The sequence below is a fragment of the Falco rusticolus genome, chromosome 7, assembly GCF_015220075.1.
Source record: "Falco rusticolus isolate bFalRus1 chromosome 7, bFalRus1.pri, whole genome shotgun sequence".
Lineage (NCBI taxonomy): Eukaryota > Metazoa > Chordata > Aves > Falconiformes > Falconidae > Falco > Falco rusticolus.
Genome location: NC_051193.1, coordinates 15,502,404 through 15,523,977, shown reverse-complemented (window position 1 = coordinate 15,523,977; position 21,574 = coordinate 15,502,404). Strand labels below are relative to the sequence as shown.

Here is a 21,574-nt window from a genome sequence, read left to right as displayed (position 1 = left end):
TCTAAATGATTAATGACGCCAAAGGAGCCAGAGAGCTTTTAAAGCAAGCACAGGAAAGCTAAAGGTGTCATGGTGCCCCTGCTCTTGAATTTTTTAGAGGGGCTCCAAAGGATTAGAAGCTGAGCTGTTAATAAATAGGTTACGGCAATTTGGGGAAGAGTGACAGTAAAGAAACGGTGAAAAATACAGGCTAGTCGGAATTCTGTAGATTATTAAAGGCCTCTTAATACCACGTTTTCAACTTCCGTTGTAGATGGAAAATTGTATTCAGCAACAGTAGCAGATTTCCTGGCAAGTGATGCTGTTATTTATCGCAGCATGGGGGATGGATCTGCCCTAAGAACAATAAAGTATGATTCCAAATGGATAAAAGGTAATTTGGGGGAGTATTTTCCCATCACATGACAAATGTAATTTCAGTGACACAGAGGGTCAGGTAATTCACAGCCAGCGTGCTTTATACGTATGCTACAATGTCAGCATATATGTGGCTTTCGATATAGTACGATTGCAATAAAAAAGCAGTTTAATACAATTAAAACAAAATTTTTGTTCAATACATGAATGAATGAATCTTCAGTAACAAAATACCTTAGCTGAAATGCAATTTCTGTGAGGTCTTTTCACAGTCCATTAGCCAATATTAAATACTTCAAGTTCATTTAAGCTCCAGTGCACCCGCATTTGGACATCCTAAAATATCCAGAAGACTGGAGCTCACGGTAGCTGGTATGGACCTGTGGAGAAGCCACCAAGTCACGCAGCATAGTGAGTGTTGTGTGCCCATTGTCTAATTCTGTGAAGTAACCTTCTCCTTTCTCTTTCTTACAGAACCACACTTCCTCCATGCCATAGAATACGGGAACTACGTTTACTTCTTCTTCCGAGAAATTGCTGTAGAGCACAATAATTTAGGCAAGGTAGGTGTTGTCACAGCGAGCTGTCAGGTAGCCATGAGTCGTAGCAGGATGAGATCATCCTAAAACAGCATCACTAACGAGCACGGTTTACAATATGAAGTGTGGACTGGTACAGAGTTCGCACAATTTTCCCATCAGTATATTTTATGGGGGGAGGGGTGGGAAGGGAACCAGAACAGTGGATTCTTCAACCAAAAAATTGTTTCTGGTCTCTATGCCTTGCTGTTAGGCGAGCTTGCTACTGGTATCTTTTAGTATTGCTGTTGCTGTAGTGTTGCTGTTCCCTTAACAGTTGTGGCAAGTAATGGAAAATCTGAGGGGTTTTTTCATGCTTATCAAAGAAACAAAAGAAAACAACACAAAAGAAGAGTTTCAAGGAAGTTTCTCTAATGTCCCTGGATATTGAATAATTCAGTCATGCCAGTACAGAGTATAATACTCGTGCCTCACCATGGAAGGATATTCTATAATAAATTATTAAATCCTTTACACATGGTTAATTAAAGTCTTTAAATCTCACTAACAATATGATTTTGAAGGGAAAAAAGGGCGGGGACAAGCTGCATTGTTGCATTTGCTTGGTGATACATTAAGATGCCTGTGCACGACGAACTAAACACCATTTGCTTTCATCCTTTCTGTGCACGTAAACGGCAGCTTCCTGTTAACAAAGTCATCTTTGGTATTTTATTAACAGCTCAGAAACAAGCACTGCTTTCCTTGTATCTCTCAAACCTTTCTCCGTTTCCCTTTCCCCCTTTTTTTTTTTTTTTTCTTTTTCTATTTTCCTCCACAGGCTGTGTATTCCCGTGTGGCACGCATATGCAAAAATGACATGGGGGGGTCCCAAAGAGTCCTGGAGAAACATTGGACATCCTTTCTGAAAGCTCGGCTCAACTGTTCGGTTCCCGGGGATTCATTCTTCTACTTTGATGTTCTGCAGTCTATCACAGACATAATAGAAATCAATGGAGTCCCCATGGTTGTCGGTGTGTTCACCACGCAGCTTAACAGGTGAGAGATGAGCAACCTTACATCAAAGGCAGTTCTCTGGTTCTCTCTTACACTGAAATTGGTGCCATTGTAGTCATGAGTTTTCACAACTATTTTTCTAATTTTACAGCATCCCTGGTTCAGCAGTCTGTGCTTTTAGCATGGATGACATTGAGAAAGTCTTCAAAGGGAGATTTAAAGAACAAAAGACTCCTGACTCTGTTTGGACAGCTGTACCTGAAGACAAAGTACCAAAGCCAAGGTAAAAGGTTCTTGCTCATGAATGCCATAATATTGGCCTTGCAAAGAGCTACCTTAAATCAGCTGCACTCTTGAGTGTCTTGTCGGGTGAAAACCAAAGCAGAGCTTTACGCTTCAGCCATAAGGATGCTCATTAGCAGGCTGCCTTCTCATTAACTAAAATGCCAAGAGGAAAACAATGTTATTCTCCTTTCAGACCTGGCTGCTGTGCAAAACACGGCCTAGCAGAGGCTTACAAAACCTCCATTGATTTCCCAGACGAAACACTTTCCTTCATCAAATCTCATCCTTTGATGGACTCAGCTGTTCCCTCGGTCATTGAGGAGCCCTGGTTTACCAAAACACGTGTCAGGTATGACACCATTCAGAAATGACACGTGAAAAGGAAAACCAAGAAAATGCACTGTTAATGATATGCCCTTTGGTCTTGATAGATACAGATTAACGGCAATTGCTGTAGACCATGCTGCTGGGCCCTACCAGAACTACACAGTCATATTTGTTGGCTCTGAAGCAGGAGTAGTACTCAAAATCTTGGCAAAGACCAGGCCTTTTTCTTTGAATGACAGCGTATTACTGGAAGAGATTGAAGCGTATAATCATGCAAAGTAAGTATTACCATAACACCTAAGCTCTTCATCTAGTCCTTGGTACCTAGCTAAAACAAGCTATGGCAAACGAAAACCAACTCATTATCACCATCACCACTTGTTTGTCATTGCACGGTGTTCCTCAGGTTGAATAACCTGAAAATATTTGGTCACTTGCTGTTTTGCATGGGTTGAGTGAACAACCTAATTCCATTCCAGTGACATCAGTGATGCAGTCTAATTCTTCCGCAAACAGATAGCTTCTTCCCGAATATGAAACGTCAGAACTAGCCGCTGCTGTTAAAAAGGAATGATGTGAGCTTATCTTGAGGGTTTCTCAAGAGTGACCAATAATGTATAAACTGCATCTAATCATTTTAATCTTGTTTTTTCTGGCACAAAGAATTTAGGAATGGAAGCATTCCAATTAGACTGTACAGGTGTCCAATACAGGACTCCTGTTCTGCTGAGATATTTATGCCGACTGAGAGAACAAAGAAAATGGATTTGGATTTTTTCCCTACATAGTTCAGCAAACTGTTCACCTAGCTGTAAATAGGGGCCAGAAGCTGGCATTTGATAATCCATAGATTTGTTTAGAAATCGCTCAGCAAAGACCACTAAGTTACATTTCTATATGTAAAAAGTCTCTTTTCAGTAGCTACAGGGACAATAAAATGTTTGCAGTGTAAGCACTGCACAGAGTACGACAGTTACTAAAACTATGGCCTTCTGTTATTTTTGATGAACAGGTGTAATGCTGAGAGCGAGGAGGACAGAAGAGTCATTTCCCTTCAGCTGGATAGAGACCACCATGCTCTGTTCGTGGCATTCTCCAGCTGCGTCATTAGAATTCCTCTGAGTCGGTGTGAGCGTCACGGGTCATGTAAAAAGTACGGCCCCGTTCCTGAACTCTCCCTTAAAGGAAGGGCACCAACATTTCTTGGGAAGGAAGTAAAAAATGCATGATTTCTTGGGGTTTTTCTCTTGCAAGGGCATGTATTGCTTCACGGGACCCGTACTGTGGCTGGTTAGACCACGAGGTGTGTGGAAGAGTGACGCCAGGCATGCTGTAAGTACCCCTTTCCAAATCGGCCTTGCATCTCTACGTATGCCCTAGAGACCACACGAGCTCGTATCCTGTTCCTCTCCTCTTGCACTCAATTAAGATATTTCCAGGTGGTTTAAAGGTGGTTTATCGGTGTGCTCTATGTCCAAGAGAACAGAAAAAGTCTGACCTAACTCTGCAGTCTCTAGGTGAAGACTCGCTTTTAGCAGGAGTTTTACGTATGTGTGGGAGGACAAGTAGACCTGTAGGAAGAGCAGTTGGAAGCAGGAAGGCAAGAAATTGCTGCCTGCAAAGCTGAGCAGCTCAGAGAGGACAGGACATAGCATCCCCTCCCAGGCGTGCTCACGGCCAGGGCACAGTCAATTGCAAATGTGAAGGCACGGGATTCACAGTGGGAAAAGAGTTAAGGTTTTGCCTCCACGCTGGAGCTGGGGTGATATATATATGCATACCAAAGGCATTTTGCAAAAATCAAGTCTGTAATATACAGTGCATTAGCAGCTGTATCTTAAAAGAGGCCTTTGTAGCAGGCCACTGCAAGCTTTAACTAGTATAATTGGACAGTTGTAACTAAAACCAAGAGCATGCCCAATGCAGAAGACACGATGAAGTTGCTGAAAAAAAGAACATTTTTTTATTTCTTTCCATTTCCTGGCATAAGCAGGTACATAGAGTTTTAAAGCCTGGTTATAACTAACTTGTGCATTTTGTAAAAGAATTTTTTTGGGCCATACACCAGCTCTTGTATATGTTTCCATTTGCTGCTTCCAGAAAAAAAAAAATCACAATTTGTCTCCCTACTAATACTGTTAATTGCAGGTTCTCTTTGTTTGTTTCATACAACCACAGCACTGGAGGATACGTACAAGATGTTGAATACGGCAACACGGCGCAGCTTGGGGACTGCCATGGTAAGGCTGAGTCATGGCTGCTCATTTCTTATGTCTCAACAGTAGTCTGTGGCCACACCTCACTATGGATGTTAAATATGTGATGAGCTTTTCAGTAACCCGATGAACCATCACCTGGTGTTACTGCGAATGTTCACAAAGCTGAGCTTTTTGGTCCTGGGTGGCAGAGTTTTGTCTTTCCTTCACCAGTTTGCAACTATTTGGGGTCTACAGCAAAGTATTGAAGAATTTATTTTTTTGTAACCAGTAATATTTTAGTTTTTATTTTCCATTACTCAGGTTTGAGATCTTTTGCTTTCTTTTTGTTACTTTTTACTGATTACTTGTTCCTTTAATTCTTTTAGAAATTTTGCCTACTACAGCTACACCAGATTACAAAATATTTGGCGACCCAACATCTGGTTAGTTTTTTTTAATTTTTTTGAATTAATGACCTTTACTTTCCTTCAGTTCAGCATTTTCAGCCCTTTTTTCCTTCCTTTTGCACAGTTGGCAATCCTCCATTTTTGTGCTTTTACTCATGTTCCCACTGATGGTAAAGATAGTCAGACTCTTCTCACTCAGCACTTCACCCTGTGTAGCCGCATGTTAACAGCTCATTATTTATTGAGACATCTTTTATTAAAGAGCCTGATTAACATAGATGACATCTTCACTGCACGAAAGTCCACTAAGCTTTACTCTTTTTTTCCCCAGCCATGCATTTGTGAATGCCCCTATTGGTCATCTCTAGTAGATGAATGGCAGAATTTCATCATCTTCCTCCTTACCTATCCTTTCCTCTTTTCCTCTTTCCCAGCAAGCTTTTTGCACAAATACACATTTTCTAAAATGTGTATTTCTATATTTTTGAAATGTTTTAAGTAGTTTATGCTAATGGAAAAAAATTAACATCACAAACTGTGTAGCTGAATGAGGACGTGTGTAGACAAATGTGGCTTAGAAAAAACTTTATATGCATTGTTGCCAGATGGACTTTCACATCCTTTTCTCCTTTAGTGATTTTTCTAGTAGTGTTTCCACCGTCAGCCCCTGGTGCTCAGGGAGACGGGACCCAGCGCTCCTCTCTTGAATCCAAACCAGGACCTGTGTTGATTCCAACAGGAGCAAGACTGAGCCCTTATTTTCCAGTCTTTGCTCCTGGAACTTGGGTCTCTGCTTCCAAACCACGGGCACATTTCTGACTGACAAATACAAAAATAATACATTTGTGTGTATTGTAAGAGTGCAACAAGAATATTATTTTGTGTGTTGGTTTCTGATATTTGCACTTCTGTAACTTGACAAGAAGTAATGTTTGAGACTAATATTTTCCAGATGTATTTACCCATAATGTAAGTTAGAGACTCAGTTAGGAAAGCAAACCAAAACTGTGTTACGTGGAAATGCTGCCTTGCTTGCCATGAGTGTTTATCAGCTGAATTTTCAAAGTGATATTTTAGGACACAGGTACAACTGAACTTTATTTTCAAGTGTGCTTTTGAAGTACATTTCTCAGTCAGATCTTGAGCCATGAACTTTCATGCCTAAACCTACTGGGACAGCAAACACAAAATGCTTGAGTGGTGCAAAGTAGACATTGGATTGTAAACCCAAATTGATGTGTTTCCTCCTCGTGTGCCTTTTCTCATAGGCTATGATGGTTCCGTTCAGCAAATGTGCTACAGAGGAGCTAGGATCTATGTAACTTTGTTCCTTAGGAACCATTACAAAATAGGGCTTAAAAACATTCCTTTCATCTCCACCTGTAGAAATGGCTCATTCAGCAGTTCCTGGTATACCATAATAGCACTAATGGGGCTGATCTGGTTTCTCGGGCATAACCTGTCACGAGTGCGTATCCTTCCAAGTAACTTTTTTTTTTTTTTAAGATGTTTAAAAGGCAGCCAACTGTGTTGTCTCCAGTGAAGAATATAGCAATTATTAAGTAGAAGAAGTTGTGCTTTTCATCTCCACCAGTTGCTTACTTTCACTTTTGCACTGCTTTCATGTTTGACTTCTCTGGCTTTTTGGCTAGCAGCTGTTGATGTTTTAATGTTGGGGTTTTTTTGTACTTAAAATTTTTGAACCAATTGATTTTAATCAGCCCACTGTACTTCTGCAGAGTGTAGGGGGTCACATTTTGCTCTGACATGTAACTCCCATTAAATACTGTCTCCAGCTATAGCTTAGATGTGCCATGAAACACGTTAATAAAAATCTGTTTGCCACCACAGACATGGAGTTCTCCTCAGCTTCCATTACCACAGTGGCAAGTATCCCAGTTATATCACCTAAAGTGATTGGTTCCTGGAAACCTAAAGTGACTGGCTCTCGGAAATTTGTAGTTCAAGATGACCCAAACACTTCTGATTATTCTGATCCGTTATCAGGTGTCCCAAAGGGTAAGGCCTTACCAGGGAATACATTGCAGCTGAATGGAAACCTGATAGTCTCTCAGCATTGTCTAAGGCTTAAATGTAACAGCCATGATTGTTGGGCTGTATTGTACACCCCTTTCCTGTGAATATGCAGACAGTGCAATCATGTTTTTCATACCTACTTATCTGGTGTACAAAGCACTGCTTAGAGCTTATAATGGGAAACACCGATAATAAGCTCAGGCTTTTATTCCTGGAGTGCTCCAAAGCTCCCATTAAAATCGGTGGGAGTTTTGGATGCATTAAAAAAAATTACATTCAAGACTTATATGCACCTTTGGTGGTTGTTTTCAGACTAGTCTAGTTTGGGTAAGACTGTTAGTCCTCATGAATGGTTGCTTACAAGAACATAATGGTTTGGGGTTTTTTCATTTGGTTTGTGGGTGGGTGAACAGAAAACAAAGCACAGCTCCGTGACAGATCCATGTGTTAAATCCATGCCTACCTGCAGCATGTTTCTGAAGAACGTGGGCCAGATCTGAGTAAGGATGTGCTGAATTTTTATTCTCTGGATATGAGCATCAATTCAGAGATGATCTCAGTTTCTAGACAGACACACACAGTTTTTAAGCCAAACACAAAAAGAAACACGTTCTGCATGTAATTCATCTTTCTGTAGCCATTCTTTCAGCTAAGTGGACCTTTGATTAGGCTCTTAACGGCAACAAAGACTTTAATTCAGTAGACTGTTGCAGTCAACCAAAGAATTGAGAAGCTTCCAAGCCCATAACCAAAACCTAAAACAACTCTTCCATCAGTACACAGAAGAGCCCCGTGACAGACATGTTTGCACATTCTGTATTTACTGAAAATCTCACCAGCCAAAACCCATTCGTGTTTTATTACCATTCACCAAAACATATCAGGTTTCCTATCAGCCATTATGGCAGTGCATTTGTCATTTTAATTTGTTGCAGTTGTTTTCTGTTTTGCTTTAAGTTTTTGTTACCATTTGTTCTTGGTTCTGAGTCACATTTTGTGTCATAGCTATTGGTGAACTTCAGTCGCGTTTTCTTTCCTCTTCTGCACAGTGCCATTAAAACCCATAACCCTGAACATGACCAATGTTCAAAGGCCTTGCCTCTAACAAAAGTGAATCTGTTCCTTCCGTCTTGCTCTTTCCTTTTAACATCCCTTGGGATAGTTAACACAATTACTTTCATTAAAAACTAATGTCTTAGCTGCAAGATGTCTGTGGTTGCTTTAAAAATCTCAAAAAACCAGAGGGAGCTTGTTGTTAATATACGAACAAAAAACATCTAATCCAATATTAGTTAATAATCCAATATTAATCTAAACTTCTGGGTCTAAACTAAAAGTTTTCTAAATTTTAACATTCTCTAATAACTTAACCTTGCAAATTCGGTTTTTTTCATGTTATGCAAGTATTTATGTTTATTATTGACTTAAAAAAAAAAGAAAAGAAAAATCAGTGCTCTAAGAAAATGACATAATCTTGAACTTCAAAAAATGTACATCTATATAATGCAAGGTGTGGTACTCCAAGGCTAGCAACCTATGGATGTATTAGTTTACAAGCTTTGCACCATAGTACATTAACGTGGTTATAACAATGCAGTATGTACATTATACAGTTTTACACATTTGCATAATCCTGTCTCTCTTTTGATACTGATTTATGAGTTGGGCAGAAAATTGAGAGAGAAATCTATCCATGAGTTATTAATTGCTGTCTGGCCTAGCAGCACCTTCTAACCTCAATTTTCCAGCAGAAATCATTAATGTTAATAGCATGCAGGCCCCTATTTGTGAGCCTTAAAGGAAATTTGGGGACAGGCTAAATGGAATGTAATATGAGGAGAGAAGCTTTGACAAGCATTCCTCATTATCAGAGGAAATGGACAGTCTTCATTTAGACTGGTCAATGCTCACACAGTCGTTCTTATTTTTTAAATTATTTGCATTCACCAGTGCTGTGGATTGCAGGATCCAGCCGAGTTGCACTAACACTAGACACAGAGCACTTACAGACACGGCATAGGCACTTCCCGGAGGGAGGCTGCCGCCTTCTGAAATGTGTCGGTATGAAGCGCATGTAGATTTATGATACACTGCCTGTCTTTTGCAGGTGTAAGGTGGGAAGTACAATCGGGAGAGTCCAACCAAATGGTTCATATGAATGTCCTAATCACTTGTGTCTTTGCCGCTTTTGTCCTGGGAGCCTTTATTGCGGGAGTGGCCGTTTACTGTTACCGGGATCTATTTGTACGGAAATCCAGAAAAATACACAAAGATGCAGAATCAGCTCAGTCCTGTACTGACTCCAGTGGGAGCTTTGCTAAACTGAATGGGCTGTTTGATAGTCCCGTCAAGGAATATCAACAAAACATTGATTCACCCAAACTTTACACAAACCTGTTGACTAGCAGGAAGGATTTGCCACCAAACGGTGATACGAAGTCCATGATGGTGGACCACAGGGGCCAGCCTCCAGAATTAGCTGCGCTTCCAACTCCTGAATCTACACCGGTTCTTCAACAAAAGACTCTGCAGGCTATGAAAAGTCAATCGGACAAAGCACATAGTAACCTCAATGCTTCACGAAAAGAGACCCCACTGAAAAGCCCTCAGTTTTTTCCTTCCAGTCCTCCACCCCACTCTCCTCTAAGTCACGGACATATTCCTAGTGCTATCGTTCTTCCCAATGCTACCCATGATTACAATACATCTTTCTCAAATTCTAATGCGCACAAGGCAGACAAAAAGATGCAACATATTGATCATCCACTTACAAAATCGTCCAGCAAAAGAGACCACAGGAGGTCTGTTGATTCCAGGAACACCCTGAATGATTTTCTGAAACACTTAAATGAAACTACTAGTAATCCCAAAGCAATTATGGGAGAGATTCAAGTGGCCCACCAGACTTTAATGCTGGATCCCATGGGAAATATGTCTGAGATCCCACCTAAGGTTCCCAACAGGGAGGCGTCTTTATACTCTCCTCCATCAACTCTTCCGAGAAACAGCCCCACAAAACGAGTGGACGTTCCCACCACTCCTGCAGTACCAATGACCTCTTTGGAAAGGCAGAGAGGTTATCACAAAAATTCTTCACAAAGGCATTCAATATCTGCCCTTCCTAAAAACTTAAACTCACCAAATGGTGTTTTGTTATCCAGACAGCCTAGTATTAATCGTGGGGGGTACATGCCTCCCACGGCAGGCACAAAGATGGACTACATGCAAGGGACGCCTGTCAGCGTTCACCTCCAGCCTTCCTTGTCTAGGCAAAGCAGTTACACGAGCAACGGCACCCTTCCTCGTACAGGAATAAAGAGGACACCCTCCTTAAAACCTGATGTGCCACCAAAACCGTCATTCGTTCCTCAGACTACTTCAGTCAGACCACTGAACAAATACAGTTACTAGGACATGTCTGTGCTAAAAACGAGTGTGGCATTGACCTGTACAGGTTGTGAGATGGTGGCATGGTAGACACATAAGACAGAGACTTGCTTGTTATTAAAGAGAACAAAGTGGCCAAAGAAACTGTCTTTACTTCAGCAACATCTGTGTCTTGCCACATGTAGCTATAGCAAGGCTTCAATGTACTTGCTAAGAGCAAACACAAAAAAAAACAAAAAAAAACAAAGGAAAGTGCTGGTCATTACATTTCTTTTGTTTGGAGCTAAGGAGACATGTAGCACAATGGGGTGGGGGCTACTTTACTGTTCTGAATAGCTAAGAGAAAAAGTTATTGGGAAAAAAATCAGTAAGCAAATACTTGAAAAATGGGTTCCATTTTAGACTGCCATTAAGCGTGGTCCTTCCCATTAAATGTGAACATTTTAATATGTATGCATTCACCTTGCCTCTTGCACAAATGTCAGAAAATGGTAATGTCTCAATGAATATCTGGGTTAATAATCAATTTGCTGGAATTCAGTCTCTGGCCCAACTGTAGCATTGGTTTTTTTTCTCTCCATGTGTGTGGCATTTTGTTTGTGCCACAGATAAAGCTGTGTGTGTGTGGATGTGCGTGTGTACTGTACACACTAGGATGTACTTAGATTCCCATTGCATCTTTTATGCTGTGGAATTGTTTACATTGAGCATGACTGAACAAACAGATGACTCTGCCTTCTGCAGCCCATTGGGTTCAGTTTGGAGACAGCTAATGATGAACTGCGCATCTCTGCCAGCCTTCTGAATGATAATGCCTTGATGAAATAGTCACCCAGTGAAAGAGTGCAGATTTGTTTAATTCTTCATAACTCTTGTTACGCTGCTATTGATTCAGAGCTGTGCATTTCAAATCTAGTGTTTTGGGCTGGAACGGGGGGGTTTTACTGTGTTTCCACAGTGCCTCCATCCAATACCTGGCCACTGTGAACTTGAGCCCCTGTACTTCTCATCGAGGGCAGCTAATAATCAATTCATTTGATAAAGGCCTGTGTAACTAGAGGTTACATTTTTCTTGCATTTAATAATGCCCTACACACTGATTGACATTGATCTTGTCAATAAAAAAGAAGACACATTAATTGGCCTGGCAGAAGCAGTCTGTGAAAACTCAACAGTAGTGCAATCAATTTGTTTTTGTTGTATTATGTAAGGGTTGGTTGTTTTTTTTCCAAAGTCATGCAGGTAATGACAATATTCTGTAAATATTATGTGTGAGTTTACCTGAATCTGTGCATTTTGTGCCTTATTCATGCAAATGATAAAAGTACTAAAAAAGAAAAAAAAAATCTGTCAAGTGTTCTCACTATAGCACATATCTCCCGAGTGCCAGTTGTAAAATCTCTCAACAGCACCCCAAAAAAAAAAAGAAAAGAAAGATAAAAAGCAAGAATAATTAATGGTAACTAAAGGCAGCCTACAATCCAAGACGACAGCAGCATTAAATCACCTTACCATGATAAACATTCCACTCCAGCTCTCCGAAGGATCAAACAGTTATAATGTGAAATCAAATGAGGTTTCTAGGGTAATGGAACACCTGCTAAAGTTGTGTAAGCTATTTAGTAGGTTTTACAGTATCCACTTGCAGCTGATGTTCAACACAGATGGCTATTTTAGCTTGCAAAATACACACTACCACATTGTTTATTGAGCATAACTATAGAAATAACCATGGCAGAGGAATATTCATGAATTAGCGGGACAAATAACTGCAATGGGTTTCAGAGACGGTGGAGATTTATATTACGTGTTCAAAGGGGAGGAAAGGTTAGTCACTGAAAACTGGATCTCTGTTACAGAACAATGAATAAAGGATAGAAGTAGTATTTTTTTTCTTGCAAGGCTGTAAGGGACATTTATTTCCTGAGACCTCTGGATCCAAAAATCAATGATCTCTCTTCCTAAACACTTCTATCTTGCAACTAAAACACTACAGATTAATAACTATTAAAAATATACTCGGTTGTCAAAAGACACAAACTGATCCGAATTCACTTTACAAATATTAATACCGACTTGTGTGAAACCGAAAGATAAATGTATGTGAACCCTGATAACCTCCTGTAACATTGTGCTGCCTTGTAGATGGTAATGTGAGTTCTCTCAGTATTTATGTTGAAATTTCTAACATTCAACCTAGTCCTTATTCTGTTAATTTAATAATAAAAGATGCTTTATCCATTTGTGCAAAGGTAAACGCAGATTGTATCTTTTTTAATGGTACGGCATAAAAAAAGTAACCCTTAAATGAAGCTGCTCTATACTATAGAGTACTTTAACATGTATAGATATCTTGTAAACTTGTATTGTGGATGTGTAAATAATACGTTCTTTGGGTTTTTAACACCGCATGTAAAGTCAAAATAAAATATTCCAATGTACCTAGTGTCTAATGTCATTATTAGTGAAGCCAGTTTTAGGTGCATTGTTGCTGGGGGTACAATAGAGGAAAACTGCTTGCCTTTAAAAGCTCTGTGAAGGCGGCACAGACATCTCCCATCAGACTTGCAGAGGTGGACGGTGACTCACACGGGTGTCCTTCATTTTCTTTGCAGCCACATGTTGACATGCATATTCTTGAAGGAGAGTGTCTGTAGATGACTTTCAGGCTCCTGAGTTTAAATATAAAACGTCAAAGGAGGAACTGGCATGCACTGTTAGAGTGTAGGACAGTCTGGGTTACCCATAGGATACACCAACAAGATGCACTGAATTTGAAAATACATGCTAGGTACCTTTACCGGAGCTTGATCCAGGTTTCAGCTGGGCACTGGTTCCTGCGAAACTTTCTTGTTAAGGTTAGCGAAATACCAGTTTTGTGCAAATACAATACAGTTTTGAAAGAAGATAGCGTGTTCCTTCTAAAATGTAGGCTACTAAAAGATAGAGATAACTCCTGGCAAAATTAATTGCAGACCCTACAGAGCAGGGCATTCCTAAATACTTGTTAATGCTTAATAATTGAAATTTAGGTTTCAGGCAGACAGTAGAGCCCAACAGAAATATACATGCCGTGTATTTAGTATGTGCCAACATCACATGTAATTTTAAAATAATCAGGGTGATTTAGTATCAGAAAACAAATATAACACATTCTTTTAATTAAAAGGTGATTTGAGATAATGGATAAAAATTATTTGTTATGAGATTATGCTCTCCAAGGTATTAATCATTTGAAATTACTGTGCACGTTGTAACAATATGATGGCACCTAGTTGTATCTTATCTGAAAAAAAAAAAAAACAACTTTCAAAGGGCAAAGAAACACAGTGCTAAAAAAAAATAATCCCAAACCTGTAATGGCTCAATATGCATTTTTTCTAGTGCAGAAGCAAATTTAAACAACTTTTGATTGATGCAGGCTTCTTTCATTGGATGTCTATGTGAAATGAAGAGTCAAACACATATAGCTGTCCTATGCTGCACGCCTGTGCAGCCTTCCCACTTTAAGCTTACCTGTGCCCTTGACACCAGAGTGCCAGCCAGCGTGGCTAAAGGTGTTCCCTCTGGGGGGGGGGCGTACCTTCTGAAGCACGCCTATTGCTGTAATTTTCAGTCAGGCAAAGAGCTGTAATAAGAAATTACAAATATAAACGCGCATCTACAACACAAATATTTTTGTTCAGAAAAATATCTCTCTTTATTCTATCTGAAAGATGTCAAGGGAGCATTTCCCACAGTTACTTGTTTCAGTCTATTTTGAAGCAATCTTCTCTTAACCAGAGCGCGGTGGTGGCTGGATGGGGCTAGCCAGGGGATCATCTTTCATAACATGCTCTGCCAGGCTACATGGCAGGTGCAAACACCACAGAAGTCTATGAAAACAAATACTCACCGCTTTTGTTAGAAAAAATAAGCACATGAAAAACTCTCCCTTTACTAACAGCAAGGGAAGGTGGCAGCCATAGGTTAACATCAGCTTTCAAACTGTTTTTTCTTCAGTGACGATGCCAAAGCAGCCACCTACAGACTGCCCATTCTGAAAGGGAGCTGCAACAATAAGGAAGAGCTCAGCAAGTAAAAGCAATTAAAGCAATTTCAGTTTTTCTCCTCAGATGCTCTCCTGGGTCAATTGGTTGGTTTTAAGCATCCTAAAGTCTCTCTTGAAGAACAATCCTTAGCCACAGCACTAGCTGATGGGTGCAGGAAGGGTGCTTGGTGCTCGCAAGGGGAGATCCAGAGCATGGAGCTGGCCCCAGTGCTCGGGGCTGGTGTGGGCACGTGAAGGCACCGGAGAGGTTCCTGCTCATCCCTGGCTTGTTTTGTTTTTTGTAGGAAAAAACAAAAATAATTTTGAACAGAACACAGACAGTACAAAAGATGAAACAAAAAAGGGTGGCAGGCCTATAGTAACGAGATGATTGCAAGAAAACCAATTTGTAAAGCTGTGAGTAGTTACCTCTATGACTGTGCTGTCAGCACAAACCTATGGCCTTTTAAATTGGGGTCTTAAAGTAATCAGAGTAGTTACAAAAATCAGGATGCCTCTGTCTTTGTGCCCTCTTGCTAATGACTCACTCTGACCCTGGGAACATTCTGCCGGCTTTATCCAGTGTAATGGATCCTCAGAAAGCAGTGTTCTTAGCTGGAGTATGTGCAGTTGGACTGTTTGTAACGTTTTTCCATTTTTGAAGGTTTTCTTATTTTTCCTTCTCCCTCTGTGATTCTGAGCACCAGCAAGGACATCTTGCAGGTAAATAAAGGGAAAGAGAAATCCCTTCCCATCTGGGAAAGGTTAGTATTTGCAGGAGCGGGGAGGAGTTAGCTGGTATTTCCCCAGGTGCCTATTAATTTCATAGGATGGAAAAATATTTTTTAGAAATTGATCACGAAAAAATACCTCATAAATGCAGCATCTGGACTTCAGCTGGGATGTGCAAGCTTTTCATATAAAAAGCGGTACCAGGAGGCCAACCTACCAAGACTGCATTTGTTGTTCAAATGTCATCATATCACAGTATGAAAGAGCAAGAAACCAAAGGATTTGGGAGAGGGCGGAAAAAAAGACCAACATTAAATATTTAATTAGATTCAGCTTTGCTCAAAGAACTAGAGATTCTTGCTTTTTTAGTCAATCCTACTACCGTGCAACTGGTGTGAGGGCCTGACTCCGGACCAGCCATTGCTGCCTGCCTGCAAACGTTTTTGTAGACATATTGCTTTGGCCTGACACACATCTGAAATTGTAATCTGTCCTGAACTCTCGACTGAGAAACTGTTTCTACTCTGCCTGAAATTAAATTTATTGGAAGCTCTGATTTTATTAGTGCATTCTGAATTCAGTTGATGACCTGATTTATGGTCTGCTTGCTTGCTTTTTTCATACAGTCACCAACAACTTTTCTGAGCTCTGCTCATTAAAATCATAGCTAGATCCAAGTCTGTGTCCTCCAGTGAAGACTACTGACCAGAGTGGAGATGCGAGAGGGTCGCCATGTTTAAGTAGTTTGAGGATTCCTTGGGCTGCAATGGTAACGCTGTGTCGCCTCTGCCAGACTGGTGCTTCTGCCCTTCGTGTCAGCCAGGGAAAGTGTTGCTCAAGCTCCTGTAATACTAAGGGTAAGGAAGGAGAAGAAAATCTACCACATGGATGAGCTGTCATGACCATTTTCAGGAATGGTCCCTGTTTGTCAACAAAAAGGGAAGTTTACAACAGGAAAACTTGAATGGCCAAAAAAACCCCAACCCACAACCCTGAAACCAACCTGCCCACATCTTGCAGTCCTTGTTTTGCAAATCACAGGCTGCTCTTCCAGGGCAGAGTCTCACTGACTTGCACAAAAATCAGCAAAGAATAACAGTTCTCAGTGAAGGCCCTTCTGCAGGATCATACCTGGCTGTAATAGCTGTTTTGTAACTTTTTCCAGTAGCTGACCTTAAACACTGGCAAAGGCAGACCATGAGCTAACCAGTTTGCTTCTGTAGCTGTATGACAGCTTTTAATGTATGTCTATTCCTGCACAGAAATGGACGGCTGCCTAGTAAGAGAAGAAAGGTGGCAACTGGCTTTTAATTTGGGTCGCTTTAAGCACAGGCTTATTTCTCAAATCTTTTGATTTACAATGCTGGCCTCACATGAGGAAAAATAATCAAAAGTACATCAGAGAAGATGAATCATAAAAGCAATGCACGAGCTAGCTGTACCTTCCCTTTCTGTGCAATGAATATCCATCTGATTACTCCGATTTCCTCAGGAATACATGTTGGTCAATTAACAGCTTGAGATTTTTTTTGTTACGGACTAATGGTAAATTTTTATAATCAGGCCGTGCTGTATAACCGTGAATGGCTATTAGTCACAGGTTATTGTGCCTCGCCAACGATTAGGTGAGCGAAAAGCACTTCCAATATTAATGCTGTATGTGAGAATTGATTTCTGTGAAAGCTTGTGCATGCAGCTCTGACATTCAGTCTCTGTCACTGTTAGCACGGGTGAAATACTGACTCCATTGAATGAGATGGCAGAGCTGCATGGGGCCAGGACTTCACCCTCAATCACTCAGACATTCCCAGAAAGCAAATGCTAAGGAGGTGTGAGCAAAGCAAAAGCAAAATGGGATGCGCATCTGCAGGAAAGCATTTGCTGTAACAGGACGCAGCCCCATCGTCATCTCTGGCCACATTTGTTTGATAAGGAGCTCGAGGTTTCAGAGTAAGAAAAATGCCTCTGTAAGAAGTGTCTGCTTTTTCTGGGCTTTGGAAGCTTTTCCAGCAGGTACTTCAATGGGAGCTGAACAGGCTTGCTTAGGCCAGCCAGCATTTTGTGTGTGGAGTCCCCTTGCCATCCCTGGACCACAGTGTGTGTAGTTGTAAGTTTGTCTGGTTTTAAATTCACTAGAAAAGCCCTTCACATACTACACTCAACTGGGACAATGTGCCAGATGCCAAGCTCCCAGGCACAAGAGAAGACCTACATAAAAGGTACCCACTGAGCTCATTGAGACTATCCTGTGGGGAGCTGCTGGTGCTAAGGGAAGCAGAAGAGGGTGCTTGTTTCATTTCTATTGGTAACACTCAAGTAAAGGGTATCAAAATACCAAAATCACAGAATCACACAATGGTTGAGGTTGGAAGGGACCTCTGGAGATCATCTGGTCCAACATCCTTGCTCAAGCAGGGCCACCTAGAGCTACTCAAGCACTGAGGAAATCACTGAGCTGAATGAGGACCCTGAGCTGACAGTCAGTAAAAATTATTACTTACCCTTAAAGATCCTTTCTAGTAGAACTTTCAGATGAAGCAGATCATTTTGCATGCATAAAGGTGAAGTCTTCCTTCTACCCACACTGAGGTGTCTGGATATCCAACTACTATTTTTACTGCAGCACTTACTTGTCTTTGAGAAGCATGGAGTGCACATCTCAAATAGTCCTTCACTATTCAGATCCCAGAGGGTATCAGGTGATCCTAACGTACAGCGTACCACTCTCCATGCGAGCCTTTCATCTGAAGTGACATCATGATCAAAGACAAGGTTATCCGGCATGCAACGCACTGTGAGAAAGTCATGTGATATTTCAGAGCTGCTTCATTACTGGGATGGATAGCTCAGAATATACTTGAAAATGACATTTTACTATACACAATATCGTCCATATTACAAGCATTCCTTGCTAGTTCCTGCTGCTTCAGTTAAACTGCAGTACTTGGTAAAAGGCTGGATTTTCTCTTCCACAGGAACAAAAATCCAGGTAGAATTCCTCCCCATACTCCAAAGGAGGGGGTATGCCTCAAAAGCCTCTAACTGGAAGATATTCCAGGCCAGGAGGGACTAAACACCACATAGGACACAAAGCAACATCAGTTGCCAAAAATATACATTTTGTCACATTTCAGACTAAAACCACTTAGAAACCTGTCATCTCAATTTGACAGGGGGCAGGGGGAGAGAAAAAGTTTGCCTGAAACTGGTTGACAGAATGGACAGCTTTATGATGTTGGCTTCTAACAACATCTCCCACAAATGCCACACAGCTAACAATGTCAGCAGTTTCTATCTAAATCCAGGACTGGATTTTTTATACTCCTTGTGTTCTCTAAAACATAGTCCTGCACAGGACAGTAGCTAACCTCTCTTGTTAATTAAACCTCACTTTAGTGTTTTAGTGCTCATTTGGTTTTTCATAAAGTCCTTCCAATGAAAGTGCCTCCTCTCTGTGGCTGCTGCTTCATAGGATATTCTAGCCCCACCCCCCTCTGCTTCAGATGCAAAGTCAAGTCAGGGTCAGAGAAGCCCAACTTCAAAAAGTCATACTGCACCTTTGTTACACTACCTGATCTCACCTCTGTGCTTGTCACAGCATAATGACAAGGCAGAAGCTTCTCCAGGATGTTTCTCTATTAGCTCTTTCCTATTGAGCATGGGGTCCCCCATCCCATCCGTGTAACTTTGGTGTTAACATTTGTACCTCTGAAAATTTCCCTAGTTCTCCATCAAACACCCATGAGTAGCTTGTCCATAGCAGGGTCAGGGAGAGCAGTGGGGAGACAGACCCACACCAAACCAGGAATCTAAAAGTAAGTCTGGAAAACCAATAGAAACCAGCAGGAGATTCATGCCTGAATACCACTCGTGCCTTTGAAAATCCCCTCAGCTGTTAGGCCTATTTAATCCTTGCTCTCTGTTCAAACATTAACAAAGACGCCAGCTATGATGTGTATCATTCACCCTGTAGGCACAGGGAAGAACCATGGCATCTCTGGAAAACATACCAAAACCCCTAATTCCAACCCAAAGAAGCTACAGCCACCAAGTAGCTAATACCTCTTGGTGAAGATAGTGTTTCAGTCCATAACTACCGACCTGTGAAGTCCCCAATACCTTATTTGAGTATTTCTGAATTATCCAAAATTGAAGAACATGTTTTCATTTTGGGGGTTATTTTTCTAGTTGAGTTGCTTTGCTGTTATGGCTGTTGTTTTAAAATAAAGCAATTCTGGAATACTAATAAGTCTGTGTAGATTTTTTCCCCAATAATATTACAGAAGTTGACATTAAATGTACTAGCCTGAACTCAGTTTCTGTCTGATTTAATAAATCCATGCCAACCAACCAGCAATATTTTTTTTTTAATTAACCCTGGAGGTTAAATGGAAGTTTACTAAAATCAGAATATGTTAAATGAATAATTTCTCTTAGCTTCTTTCAGGAAGTCTCTCTCTTACCCCAATAATCAGTTCAGCTGCAAAGAGATCAATAAGGTCTTTCAATTCAATGAGTAGAATGCATACATTAAAAAGTTGGTAACAACTGATAGACTGGAGAAGATATTATAGCCTATTAGGGTTTTTTTTGACACTAAATCTATCTGCTAAAAATTCTTGAGAAAAGGTTACTGTCCATACACTAATGTTGCCAAATGGAATAATTTTTTAGTGCTGGTTGAGAAGATTTTCTGGCGTTTATCCACAAACACAAGTCTTGTCTGTTAAATCCTCATTACAGAAGAAGCCAGACCTTTCATCCTGAAACTAAAAATAGCTTCAGAAGCCAACCATTGTTGGGTCTTCCCACCCCATAAACGGACAAAGCAGGTTCTAGTTTCCTAGACTGCACAATCCCAGTGAAGAAACCTCCCCTTCCCCATTAAGGAGACTCCCAACCTAACAGCTCACCAGGTGCAGGACGCACAGCCCCAGATACACTGCACACCCTTCTTCGCCGCTTTTGTGAAGAAGCTGTCTCCACAAAGCAGCTGGGGTTTGCTAGCCCAGTCTTTGAGTGGTCACTCAAGACAGTTCAGCACAGGATATGCTTGTGAGCAAAGAGTAAATTCAAGGTGATTTAATGTCATCTTGTTGAAATACAGGGAACAGTATAAAGCCCTCCAGTTATATCCTCTTTTTTGCTATAATTATACTGATAGTTTTAGATCATTAAATACAGCCATTATACACCTATCAACCTCTTCAGCCAAGCGTGCAGACTCACAAAGAAGTGTGATTTTAAGAGAGTCGAACTGCAGCAAGAACCCAATGACAGCGTCGGCAGCAGCACACTGGAGCTTTAGCTCCGCAGCTCCCAGCAGAGCAGGGAGAGTCTTTACACCTGTCACAGGAGGCAAAAGTAATGTGCTAGAAGAATATCATGCTGCAGAATCCCCTCCATGGATTTAAACCCCCAGAGAGAGAAGTGTCTTGGTTTATTCCCATGATATTTCTGTAGAACAGAAATCACCTGGCAAATTACTTCTGGTCATATTTGGCAGGGATTTATCAACAGCGGTTCAGTTCTCATCACCATCTCAGAGTTTTCCTCAGCGGCCCCATTCTGTTCTTGTTAAGTAAACAAGACTAGCACTCAGAAAAGTGCTCAAAGTAAAGCGCTTTATATTAGGTGCCTGACTGAAATAAGCATTTCAATTAGATTCATTAAAGAAGTTATTACTTGTTAATTGAGTAGCAACAGGCTGCTAAGGATCACTTATTGAGGTCTAATAAGTATGTAAGAGCGAAATCTACTCTTCATGTAATTCCATCAGCAATAAACTAGTGTAATTAGCTTCTTACTAACAAACTTAAATTGTGGGGAATGTTGAGGCAGATAATTGGCACTTAGGAAGATACCTATAGTAAGTTAGTGCGGTATCAATTAACATACTTATGAAACGTCAGTTTAAACTGAACAAATAATTGATACCAATGGGCTGCGGGTTACTTGGTTAAATGCTATTTAAATGCTTAAACTTTCATATCCAGAAAAAATTAAAACAAGTCCTCTCACTGCTCTTTTTAAAAATTATTACATATGCCTCATTTGCAGATGTATAGCCTATGAATTATCTGCAATAACCACCAGTAAGGACTCTGGGGTGCCGGCTATGCGTGCTGACACATGTGGGTGATTCAAGGATTTGTTTGGCCAGGCTGCTGTCTGCTCAGGAGCCTGCTTCCCTCTGACCCATCACTCCCTCACGCTGCGTTCAGGTTATTTAGCAACCTGTTTTCGCAGAATTGTACTTTTAAAGGAGTGCGAGTCATC

At 40.8% G+C, this 21,574-nt stretch overlaps 1 protein-coding gene across 13 annotated transcripts in view; it reads left to right on the top strand.

Moving 5' to 3' along the window:
* SEMA6D (semaphorin 6D) overlaps positions 1-12,974 on the top strand; it is a 139,744-nt gene extending 126,770 nt beyond the window's left edge. For 6 of the 13 annotated variants that reach the window (XM_037394311.1, XM_037394306.1, XM_037394313.1 and 3 more), the window contains exons 8-19: positions 254-373; positions 832-920; positions 1,717-1,934; positions 2,044-2,175; positions 2,371-2,526; positions 2,609-2,782; positions 3,517-3,657; positions 3,759-3,836; positions 4,653-4,744; positions 5,089-5,145; positions 6,961-7,128; positions 9,254-12,974. In XM_037394311.1, coding sequence (XP_037250208.1) covers positions 254-373; positions 832-920; positions 1,717-1,934; positions 2,044-2,175; positions 2,371-2,526; positions 2,609-2,782; positions 3,517-3,657; positions 3,759-3,836; positions 4,653-4,744; positions 5,089-5,145; positions 6,961-7,128; positions 9,254-10,557 — 2,729 coding nt within the window. In that variant the 3' untranslated portion in view covers positions 10,558-12,974. The remainder of the gene's footprint in view (positions 1-253; positions 374-831; positions 921-1,716; positions 1,935-2,043; positions 2,176-2,370; positions 2,527-2,608; positions 2,783-3,516; positions 3,658-3,758; positions 3,837-4,652; positions 4,745-5,088; positions 5,146-6,960; positions 7,129-9,253) is intronic. The other 7 variants (XM_037394308.1, XM_037394310.1, XM_037394317.1 and 4 more) reach the window with 7 other exon arrangements.
* Positions 12,975-21,574: the final 8,600 nt, after the last annotated feature.